Below are 12,754 nucleotides of genomic sequence, written 5' to 3'. Positions count from 1 at the left end.
CGGAAAGTGAGACTTTGTGAGAAAAAATAAATAAAAAAAATAAATTTCCGCTAACTTATGCCCAAAAAATAAAAAATTCTATGAACTCGCCAGGCCCCTCATTGAATACCTTGGGGGTGTCTTCTTTCCAAAGTGGGGTCACATGTGGGTCAAAGTGTATTTATACTGCCCTGGCTTTTTAGGGGCCCTAAAGCGTGAGAAGAAGTCTGGGATCCAAATGTCTAAAAATGCCCACCTAAAAGGAATTTGGGCACCTTTGCGCATCTAGGCTGCAAAAAAGTGTCACACATGTGGTATCGCCGTACTCAGGAGAAGTTGGGGAATGTGTTTTGGGGTGTCATTTTACATATACCCATGCTGGGTGAGATAAATATATTGGTCAAATGCCAACTTTGTATAAAAAAAATGGGAAAAGTTGTCTTTTGCCAAGATATTTCTCTCACCCAGCATGGGTATATGTAAAATGACACCCCAAAACACATTCCCCAACTTCTCCTGAGTACGGCGATACCAGATGTGTGACACTTTTTTGCAGCCTAGGTGGGCAAAAGGACCCACATTCCAAAGAGCACCTTTCGGATTTCACTGGTCATTTTTTACAGATTTTGATTGCAAACTACTTCTCACACATTTGGGCCCCTAAAATGCCAGGGCAGTATAACTACCCCACAAGTGACCCCATTTTGGAAAGAAGACACCCCAAGGTATTCCGTGAGGGGCATGGCGAGTTCCTAGAATTTTTTATTTTTTGTCACAAGTTAGCGGAAAATGATGATTTTTTTTTTTTTTTTCTTACAAAGTCTCATATTCCGCTAACTTGCGACAAAAAATAAAAACTTCTAGGAACTCGCCATGCCCCTCACGGAATACCTTGGGGTGTCTTCTTTCCAAAATGGGGTCACTTGTGGGGTAGTTATACTGCCCTGGCATTTTAGGGGCCCAAATGTGTGAGAAGTAGTTTGCAATCAAAATGTGTAAAAAATCCGAAAGGTGCTCTTTGGAATGTGTGCCCCTTTGCCCACCTCGGCTGCAAAAAAGTGTCACACATGTGGTATCGCCGTACTCAGGAGAAGTTGGGGAATGTGTTTTGGGGTGTCATTTTACATATACCCATGCTGGGTGAGATAAATATCTTGGTCAAATGTCAACTTTGTATAAAAAAAAATGGGAAAAGTTGTCTTTTGCCAAGATATTTCTCTCACCCAGCATGGGTATATGTAAAATGACACCCCAAAACGCATTCCCCAACTTCTTCTGAGTACAGCGATACCAGATGTGTGACACTTTATTGCAGCCTAGGTGGGCAAAGGGGCACACATTCCAAAGAGCACCTTTCGGATTTCACCAGTCATTTTTTACAGATTTTGATTGCAAACTACTTCTCACGCATATGGGCCCCTAAAATGCCAGGGCAGTATAACTACCCCACAAGTGACCCCATTTTGGAAAGAAGACACCCCAAGGTATTTTGTGATGGACATAGTGAGTTCATGGAAGTTTTTATTTTTTGTCACAAGTTAGTGGAATATGAGACTTTGTAAGAAAAAAAAAAAATCATCATTTTCTGCTAACTTGTGACAAAAAATAAAAAGTTCTATGAACTCACTATGCCCATCAGCGAATACTTTAGGGTGTCTACTTTCCGAAATGGGGTCATTTGTGGGGTTTTTCTACTGTCTGGGCATTGTAGAACCTCAGGAAACATGACAGGTGCTCAGAAAGTCAGAGCTGCTTCAAAAAGCGGAAATTCACATATTTGTACCATAGTTTGTAAACGCTATAACTTTTACCCAAACATTTTTTTTTTATCAAAGACATGTAGAACAATAAACTTAGCGAAAATTTTATATATGGATGTCGTTTTTTTGCAAAATTTTACAACTGAAAAATTTCATTTTTTTGCAAAAAAATCGTAAAATTTTGATTAATAACAAAAAAAGTAAAAATGTCAGCAGCAATGAAATACCACCAAATGAAAGCTCTATTAGTGAGAAGAAAAGGAGGTAAAATTAATTTGGGTGGTAAGTTGCATGACCGAGCAATAAACGGTGAAAGTAGTGTAGTGCAGAAGTGTAAAAAGTGGCCTGGTCATTAAGGGGGTTTCAGCTAGGGGGGTTGAAGTGGTTAAATAGGCCTTGAGACATGACTTGGATTTAATATCAGAGTCGTGTCTCAAGGCTTAAAAAGCTGAACATTGACGTATAGGATAGCTGCCTTACATCTGGTGGCATCATAGGCAGAGCTTGTTGAGCTCATTTGCATCCCTTCCCTCCCAGAATTCCAGAGGAGCATGTAAGGCCTATATATCGCCTCACGCTGATTAAGGCGCTCTCCCTAAGGAGAGATAGTACCCCCTTATACAAACTGTAGGGCACTTCATCACTGGCCCCCAGGCTCCTCCTCGGCCTGCTTTCACCTGGCATGTCTCCGGATGTGTAACAGCTAGAGATTCATGCCATAACTTGTTTTAAACTAGGGCTGCAACGATTAATCGATGTAATCGATTATATTCGATAACTGGATTCGTTGTCGACGAATCCAGTTATCGAATAATCGCCGATTCGTTGCTATTCGGGCGGGCGGGCGGGCGCTGCATCTTTATTTTACCTTTTTACAATGACGCTCCCGCTCCTGTAACAGCCAGGCAGAGCGGACGGCGGCGTAACGTCACTCAATCACGTGACGCGCCTGCTCCGCCTCCTTCATTCATGAAGTGGGCGGAGCAGGCGCGTCACGTGATTGAGTGACGTTACGCCGCCGTCCGCTCTGCCTGGCTGTTACAGGAGCGGGAGCGTCATTGTAAAAAGGTAAAATAAAGATGCAAGCGCCGGGGCTGTTAGGGGGAAGGGGGGTCTGTGTATAGCACTGCTATGGGGAGGGGGGAGGATCTGTCTATAGCACTGCTATGGGGAGGAGGGGGGGTCTGTGTATGGCACTGCTATGGGAAGGGGGGTCTGTGCACTGTTATGAGGAAAGGGATCTGTGCACTGTTATGCCCATAACAGTGCACATATCCCCCTCTCCATAACTACGCCGTCCACAGATCCCCCATAATAGTGTCGTCCACAGATCCCCCATAAACGCCGTCCACAGATCCCCCATAAACGCCGTCCACAGATCCCCCATAATAGTGTCGTCCACAGATCCCCCATAAACGCCGTCCACAGATCCCCCATAAACGCCGTCCACAGATCCCCCCCATAAGTGTCGTCCACAGATCCCCCCATAAGTGTCGTCCACAGATCCCCCATAAGTGTCGTCCACAGATCCCCCATAAGTGTCGTCCACAGATCCCCCATAAGTGTCGTCCACAGATCCCCCATAAGTGTCGTCCACAGATCCCCCATAAGTGTCGTCCACAGATCCCCCATAAGTGTCGTCCACAGATCCCCCATAAGTGTCGTCCACAGATCCCCCATAAGTGTCGTCCACAGATCCCCCATAAGTGTCGTCCACAGATCCCCCATAAGTGTCGTCCACAGATCCCCCATAAGTGTCGTCCACAGATCCCCCATAAGTGTCGTCCACAGATCCCCCATAAGTGTCGTCCACAATTTGTTTTAATATGGCCTTTGAACATAATTTTTCAAGTAAGATCATATAAACCTCTGTTTTGTAATTTTGTCGTTTTTCCCGATTAATCGATTAATCGTAGAAATTAATCGGCAACTAATCGATTATTCAAATAATCGTTAGCTGCAGCCCTATTTTAAACCTTAAAGGGGTAAACCCTAATTTTTATCGGTCCCCCTGATGTTAACAGTGAAAATGTTTAAATTATTATCTACCGGGCCCCTGCGCTCCCTGCTGTAATTCCTGGATCACTTGATGAACATTCAGCACATGATCCTATCCTGGTTATGAATGCGAGTTGCACCAAATACGGACGACACACGAGGGCAAAAAACTGACACACGGACTAAAGAACTAATCCTTCATGGTCGAAACACTGAAGGATTTTTTTCACGGATATCAAATGGTTAAGGAAACGTGAAATGTAAATGAGGCCCAAGGGTGGTTTTACTCATGCATGGCATTTTGGGATAATAAAAAAAAAAAGGGGAGGGGGGGCTAATTAACAAAACTGGTGGGCCCGTAGCAACCTATCAGATTCCACTTTTATTAAATTTTTCAGAGCGCCTTTGGAAAATGAAAGGTGGAATCCGATTGGTTGCTATGGGCAACTAAGCCAGTTCTACTTTACACCAATTTTGATAAATCTCCTCCACTGTTTTTGCCGATTTATGAGGCAAAGCCAGAAGTCGATCCGGGAGGAAGTAGCAGCGTAACTCGCTGGCTTTTATTTAAAAAATAAATTTAAAAAAAAGCCTGGAAAATTGTGTTTTTCCCTAAAAAATGAATGCCATGTGTATAACCATCCAAATAGAAGTTTCAGGTTTTGTGTAACCAAAGCTAAAACACTATGAAAAATCCCAATAATGACCCCCCCAATGCCGGGGCCCTTCGTATATATTTTACTTACCTGCTTCCAGGCACCCACGCAGCTCTGGGTCCCTGCACGGCAGAGGCTGCATCTCCCAGTCACAGAAATCAAAACATCCGGCAACGGGGGGAGCAGCCAAAAGAAGGCTGTGATCAGGGGGAGCCTCCCTAGCGTCACCCGCGATGGAGGCTCGTCCTCGTTGCGGCGGTAGTGCAGGGAACCGGAGAGATGCAGGTGCCGGGGAGCAGGTAAGTAATGTATATGAGGGGCCCGGGCATAGGGGGGTGTAATTATAGGGGCTGGTTGGATAAGGGTCCAGCTAAATGGCGTCAGGAAGTCACGTGACAAAAAAGGCAACAGCTACATTGCGACATGTGCCCTCGACTTCTTATTGCAATGATAGTCAATGGTGTTGCAAAATATCCATGCAAGTCAGAGTTTTTGTGACTCGCAGCATGTCGCATTGCAACACCATTGACTATCATGACAAAAAAAGTTGAGCGACTGTTTTGTGACACAATGCCGTGTAGCCGGACTCTTAGCTGACATTCAGAGACTGATGATCTGCTGTAATCGCGTCCCGCTGACACAGCCGCAGGATTCCTTGTAAGGGCGCCTTCACACGCAGCTGATTTTCTTGCAGAAAATTCCAAGACTGAAAATCAGTTCCTGAATGGAGCTTGCAGAAATCCATGTGCATTGAATGGAACTGACTTTCAGTCATGGAAAATTCTGCCACAAAATCTGCAGCATGTGAAGGCACCCTAAGAGGCACCTGGGTAAGGCTGCATTCACACGTCTGTGGAAGACGCACCACGAGATACCGGACTGGCATCCTGCTTAGTGCAGGAGCGCACAGCGTCATTGGTTGCAATGACGCCATGCGCTTCCTGCTGCCGCCGCTGTATAGTGATGCACTTGTGTGATTTATACAAGTGTATTACTGTACTGCAGTCTAACATGTTCAGGACAGATTTTCTGCATCTGAATCTAGGTTTCCATTCACTGAGAGCAAGCAGAGATTATAAGAAAAAAAAGATCATACCAATCTGACTACAGCCTTACTTTTTCTACCTTGTGGCAGTTGAAATGTACATATAACCCAGTAGAAGGGCTCATGCCCATGGTCGTAGCCATTTCTGCGGTCAGCAAACTGTGGATCCGCAAAACATGGAAACGGACCGAGAGCCTGAGGCCATATTTTTTTTATTTTTTTTTTACTGCTTCAGAAATGTCCTATCTTTGTCCTCAGAATGAACAAGAATAGGATAGGACATGTCTGATTTTCTTACGGGGCCACAGAACAGACATAGGGATGAGGACAGCACACGGTGTGCTGTCCACATCATCTGCGGCCCCACTGAGAGGAAGGAGTCCGCACCCGATCCACAAAACATACGGATCAGAATCAGATGCGGACTGAAAATGCAGCCGTGTGAATGAGCCCTAAGTCTACAAATCGAAAGCAGCCCCAAAATAGCGGTGGGCAACACACAGGTGAGCTACTCAACGCTGTAATCCACTGTGCAGACCAGCGGTTCCGCCATCACGTGGCATTAGTGAACACGCAACCCGTATCACACTTACTGTTGCTTGACTTCAGGTCCCGATGGATGACGGGGACAATGGCCTCATCGTGCAGGTAGTTCATCCCTCGGGCGATCTGTACAGCCCAGTTGACAAGTATATCAGGAGGAATCGTCTTCCCGGCCAGCACCCGATTCAATGATCCGCCTCGCGCAAACTCCATGACCAAACACAAGTTGGGCTCCTTTAAGCAGACACCCCTCAAGGCAATAATGTTGGGGTGATTGAGCATTGCAAACAGTTTGGCCTCCTGACGGACATTCTCAATAGTCTGGCTGATGTCTTCGTCAGGGTCATGGCGCGCCGCTTTGACCGCCACCTCCTCGTCGATCCAAATGGCACGGTACACTTTCCCAAAGCCTCCGATCCCAATAATTTCTTCGAGTAACAGCTCATTAAAGTCTATTTCTTGTACTGTGGAAACGCAAGAAAAAGAGGAAAGTGCATTAAAATATAGAACGCATAGTGTGCCCTAATACAGTACCAGCTAAGTAGGTGCGATTTCTAAAATCTAATGTACACGGTGCAGAAATGTGTCAAGTAGAGACTGGATTTTGTAGTCTGAGGTGTGCAATAAAAAGGGCGAGATCTGGGCCAAAACAGTGTCAAAATCCGCAAGGAACACATGCAGATCTTAACGCAGATTGGGTGCGGAAAAGCAATGAAATCTACACGAAAATCCACATAAACTACACTGCTGTGTGTGCGTATCCTGAAGCGGGCGATACAGAACTCCTCACAGTTTTGGAAAGGAAAAATAAATTTTCCCCTCAGTTTTCCTGAATGGTCAGTGAAAAAAAAAACGGACATTGGGGTCAGTTGTTGGTGTCCAAGTGACAAAACTTTGTCGGATAGGCCTTTTTCTTGCAATTTCCGCCACTTAGGAGTGGCAGGGGCCGGACTATAGGCCATGGTAAATTTTATAAAACTTATGCCTGGAAGCTGGCGTAAAATCTTGGCGAAAAACTCATCAAGTCAGGGGTTGGGGTAGTTTTAATAATAGGCGCACGGACTGATGGAGGTGTGACTAATTTAGGCGGGAGGGGAATCAGCAGGGCTCCATGTCAGATTGTTCAGGGTACCCAGCACACATCTCCAACTCCACAAGTGAAAGAGCTTAAATACTCCGACCAGTTAAGACCCTGGGTCCACGGTGCGGAACGGACATGGGGATGCGGAAAGCGCAAGGATGATCCGTTTGCTTTTTGCATCCGTATGTCCGTTCCGCAAAAATATAGAAACATGTCCTATAGGCCTCATGCACAAGACCGTGATGTTTGCCGGTCCACAAATCGCGGATCCGCAAAACACGGATGGCGTCCATGCGCATTCTGCAATTTGCGGAACGGCACGGACAGCCTTTAATATAAATGCCTATTCTTGTCCGCAAAGTGTGGACAAGAGTAGGACAGGTTATATTTTTTTAGCGGGGCCACGGAACGGAGCAACGGACACGGACAGCACACGGAGTGCTGTCCGCATCTTTTGTGGCCCCATTGATTTGAATGGGTCCGCATGCGAGCCGCCAAAACGGTGGCTCTGATGCGGACCAAAACAACGGCTGTGTGCATGAGGCCATACTTGTGCACAAAATGCCAACCGCTGACCCCTTGATGAATGGGTCTGCAGAAAACGCAGATGCAACAAGGACAGCATCGGTATTTTGAGGATCCACGATTAGCAGACCGCAAAATGGAGACAGACACGGTTTGGTGTGGCAGTGGCATAAACACAGGATCCACAGGACAAGCACATGTTTGAACACCAGGATTACGAGAAGCCAGAGACGCAGATATGATCCCGGCAGGTGGACGTCAGCAGAACATGTTGAAATCCTATATAAGCCACACAAGGAAGCCGGGCTCCGCCGCTCACGTCTACTGTAGACGCAATAGCTGAGATTCCGGAATAGGAAAACAATTAGTCAGTTTTCTGCAATGTAAAGCACAGATATTAAAAATGCAAAGCGCGTTTCAGCCACAAAACATCTAGCATGGTTTCCAATTTGCTGCCAATATGCGCGGTCTCCAGCGCGCTGGCGCAGTATTGTGCAGCGTCCTCTGACAGTATAGATGATTAATGGCAGCTCCATAGTAACACATTTTATATGTACTACTACTAGTCTATGAAAATGGTGATTTTAATAGAATATATAATATTCCTACGCCACTATTTTCCAAACCACGGTTTCTCCAGAATACGGTGTATTAGTGTTGAGCGAATACAAGCCAAATGAACTGACTTCGATCCGAATTTCAGGAAAAATTTGATTCGCCGCAAAGCCGAATTTCCTCGCACTTCGTGGTAACGAATCTATTTTTCCTGAAATGGCAGCAAAAGAATTAAATAAAATAAAAATACATACCTCATCCATTTGCACACAAAAAGCCAATTGCGGCCATCTTGATTGCAGAAACCGTGCAAAATCTCGCGTGAGGTCATGTATGACGCCGGCGCGCTGTGACTTCATCAGTGATGACGTCACCACACCCACCCAGTGTGATGATGTCATTGCGTGAGATTTCACACAGTTTCTTCAATCAAGATGGCCTCTACGTGAGCAAATGGATAAGGTGAGCTTTTTTTTTTTTTTTTTACCCCTATTAAGTCCAGAAAGGCCTACGTTATAGCCTAGGATGCCACAATCTGAGGGGTTCAATGATGGGGGGGTGGCACAATTGCCATTCATCGCCATTGCGCCCGCTACATACAAAGGAATGCGCTAATTGTGACATCACAAATCGCATTTCTTCTATGTGAAATTCGGTGAAGCAGATGAATTGAATTTATATACGGTGGAGAGATTTACTAATCCTGTAGATGGTGGTCTTGCTTTGAGGACAAGAATAGGCATGGTTACAAAATGGGGCCCACAAAAAGTGCGGGATGCACACAGTACGCATCTGTATTTTGCAGATCCGTAATTTGCCAAGTGCAATATACATACAGTCATGTGAATGACCCCCTTTAGAGGGAGACAGAATTTTACCAGAATTGTGGAGCAATTAAGCTGCTTGACGGCACATCTTAAATCCTGCCCCTTTCCCACAAAGCCATGCCCTCTGGCTAGGCGAAGATCATTTCTCTAAACCCGCCACAGTTTGGCACAATGTAAATATGTAAAATGTGGAGCACTGATTCCATAAATGACCGCCTCGGTGTGGCTGAAAGCGGGTTTAGACAGTGCAAGAATGACTTTTGATCAGAGATGAGGAAATCAATTCAAGAATTGTCCTCAAATTTTACCAAAATTTCTGATGCTGAATCTACCGAATATGAGTTGTGTGTGATTCTATTTGGGAGAATCAAGGAGAGGAGAGTAAGAGACTTTTCCAGGCAGAGAACTTTAAATATAGATACAAGTTATTTGGAGCCAAAACGCATTAGCAATTTGGCAGAATCTGACCCGAAACTAAATTTTGAGCAATTTGCTGATTTCTACTTGTGATGAATCGTGAACATGCAAAAACATGGATAGCTCAGATAAGACATCACATGCTCTCCACACCCCTGTGCATCAGGCATTACTCACCAACAGGTTATACAAAATACTATCACCGCTGCCCAGGCAGTTTATACTGGAGGCCATGTTCACGCAGCAAAATACGCATATTTTGGTATGAAAAACACCTGTTTTGTGCAATATAACACTCTTCAAAAATGCTTGAACACAGCGTCCCATCATTTATTATACACCTATAGTTCACAAGGCGTGTAATTTTAGATCACTATTTTTATACATGGCGCGAGAAGTGGCATTTCAATTTGACGCGTTTTAGACCCCGATTTTGCCAAAACACATTCCATTGTGTATTTTGTGTGCCTTTTCGCAAAAAAAAAAAAAAAAAAGCACAACGCACAAAAAAACGCTCTGATTTCAGATGCCAATTTTTCTTGAAATCGGCTCTGTATGACCTCCGTAGAATTCACCCTCAAAACCTTGACGGTACAGCCACACCGGAATCCATGGCAAATCTGCATTTGTGACGACACGTGGACTTGTTGCCGATTTTGGTGTGCATTTGCCAGATTACGTTGTATACATTGAAAATTGTAAAAATCTGCAGCATAAATTGACATGCTATGGCCTCGTACACACACCGGTCCGTTTTTTTGCGGTCCGAAAATTGCGGATCCGCAAAACACGGAAGCAGACAGTGTGCCTTTCGCAATTTGCGGAACGGAACAGGCGGCCCATTGTAGAAATGCCTATTCTTGGCCGCAAAACCGACAAGAATAGGACATGTCTCATAATTTTTGCAGGGTCACGGAACGGAGCAACGGATGCGGACAGCACACAGAGTGCTGTCCGCATCTTTTGTGGCCCCATTGAAGTGAATAGATCCGCACCCGAGCCACAATAACTGCGGCTCGGAAGCGGACCAGAACAACAGTCGTGTTCGGATGCGGACCAGAACAACGGTCGTGTGCATGAGACCTTTGGGTTTAAAATTTTTACAGTGGGTCAATTTAGGCTACGTTAACATCTCCGGTGAACATGTCCGGCAGAGAAGACCCTGCCGGTAGTCACCAGATCCGGATTCAATCTGCCGGATTCAAAAGATCACCACTGGATCCCTATTGACCATAATGGGATGCGGCCACTTTACGGCATAAATGCCAGGCTTCGGCCGGACAAATACTGCCGCATGCAGTGGTTTTTGTTTGACCGACATCTGGCATTTATGCTGCATTAGGCTGCCGGCCGCTCATCTCTAGCGGAGATGTGAACGTAGCCTTACACTACAGACTTTTTCTTTCTTTCTTTTTTTGCAGCATGTAGATATTTCTTTAACTCTCATCTACTTTTGCAGCATGTATTTCTTTAACTCTCATCTACTTTGTCGATAGCGATTGCATAAAATCTGCATAAACGTCCAATGTGGACAATCCCCAAATGGTTTCTCCATGTCAGGCATTCACGGTTGAGATTAGAATATGCGTTTTAGGCCACTGACACGCGGGTGCGGGCGTCTTCCAGAAATTCCGCACGGAAATCCATACGGATTTCTGAGTGTTTCAGCATGCGTTACTTGCGGTTTTTGGCGCGGATTTGCTGCAGATCTCTCCATCGCATTGGAGGGGGTGAAATCAGCACAAAAGAATCGCACAAAGAAATGACATGCTGCGGGTTTCAAAATCCATACAGCAGAAATCTCATTCACTTTGCTGGTACTGTATTATGCTGCAGTTTTAAAGACATGAGAATTCTTGGGGGGAAACGCACGTAATCTGCAATGTGCGCAGGGGGCCGTACATGCCAGCCAGAATTACATGAAAAGCTGAGCCACGCTTAAGCAGCAGCATTATAAAATATATCTGCAAGGTAATTAGTGTTATGGGTAAATTACTGTCATTAGCTGTATAAGAAGAGATCCGCGGGCTACGCTTGCTTTAGCCGAAAAAAAATAAAACAAATGTATTCCTACCCAGCAGATGCCAAAAGGACAATCTATGGACCAGAGTATCTCCCAGTGAACATGGAGTACGGGCCTCGATCACACATGACACCGGTATATTTTGGTCAGTATTTAAAAGCCAAATCCAGAATGGACAGAGAAAGGCCCCTTCAGATGGCCGTAACGTGGGCACATTTTATCATCTGCATAAGGCTCTTTTCACATGAGTGAGTTTTCCGTCTGGGTGCGATGCGTGAAGTGAACGCATAGCACCCGCACTGAATCCCCACCCATTCATGTCAATGGGTCTGTGCACATGAGCGTTGTTTTTCACGCATCATTCCTGCTTAGCGTGAGAATCGCAGCATGTCCTATATTCTGTTTCTCATACAGCCATGGCCCCATAGAAGTGAACAGGGCTTCAGTGAAAAACGCATTGCATCCGGATAGAATGCGTTTTTCACTGATGGTTACTGGTAGATGTTGTTTTTAAGTCTTCCGTTTTTTTCCGCGCGCGTGAGGATGCTGTGAGTATGGGTCATTAAAGGGACTGCGCCTTTACCACCATAATCTGCAGTACTGCATGAGCAGGGAGTCCATATCTGTATTTTTTGTCAAACTTGCCGCCCCTTTCCTGGCTCCCAAAGCTCCACTGGATTAGGGCGCATTCACACAACCGTATGTATTCTGCGGTCCGCAAAACGCAGATCCACAAAAAATACAGATGATCCATGTTGCATACGTTTTTTTTGCAGATCCATTATAACAATGCCTATCCTCGCCCACAAAACAGAAAAGAATAGGACTGCGGAACGGACATGAGGATGCAGACAGCACGCTGTGTCCTATGTGTTATTTGCGGACAATGAATGTGAATGGGGGTCTTACACTGACTGCTGAGCTGCGTGCATATAAGGGGTGCTGCGAACGATGCAGAAAATCGACATGAATTCTGCACCAAATCTGCATATGAAAAAAGCATATATCCCCACAATTTATTGCGTTATTGGTGTGTGTTTTTTTTTTTATGTGGATTTGATGCAGATCTCACCCTTCCACTAAAAAGGATAAAATATTGACACTATTGACATGCTGCATATTTCAAAATCTGCACAGCGGGTCAATTTCCGCACCTAAGAAAAAAAAAGCGAAGAGTATGCGAGGTTTGTCTGATCTCATGCACTTTGGTGGTCCTCTACAAGGGTGCCTTCACATGTTGCGCGACAAAATCCGCACCATAAAGACATCCCCCCATGTTGGTCTATGGCAGGGCTGGCCAACCTGCGGCTCTCCAGCTGTTGTAAAACTACAATTCCCACCATGC

The 12,754-nt window shown here is 45.2% G+C and overlaps 1 protein-coding gene across 1 annotated transcript in view; it reads right to left on the bottom strand.

The window, feature by feature from the left end:
• Positions 1-12,754, bottom strand: part of MAP3K9 (mitogen-activated protein kinase kinase kinase 9) — a 73,439-nt gene that overhangs the window by 47,902 nt on the left and 12,783 nt on the right. The window contains exon 2 of the mRNA XM_044272025.1: positions 6,032-6,445. Within this exon, the coding sequence (XP_044127960.1) occupies positions 6,032-6,445 (414 nt within the window). The remainder of the gene's footprint in view (positions 1-6,031; positions 6,446-12,754) is intronic.

This window comes from Bufo gargarizans, chromosome 11, assembly GCF_014858855.1.
Source record: "Bufo gargarizans isolate SCDJY-AF-19 chromosome 11, ASM1485885v1, whole genome shotgun sequence".
NCBI lineage: Eukaryota > Metazoa > Chordata > Amphibia > Anura > Bufonidae > Bufo > Bufo gargarizans.
This window is presented reverse-complemented; position numbering and strand designations above follow the sequence as displayed.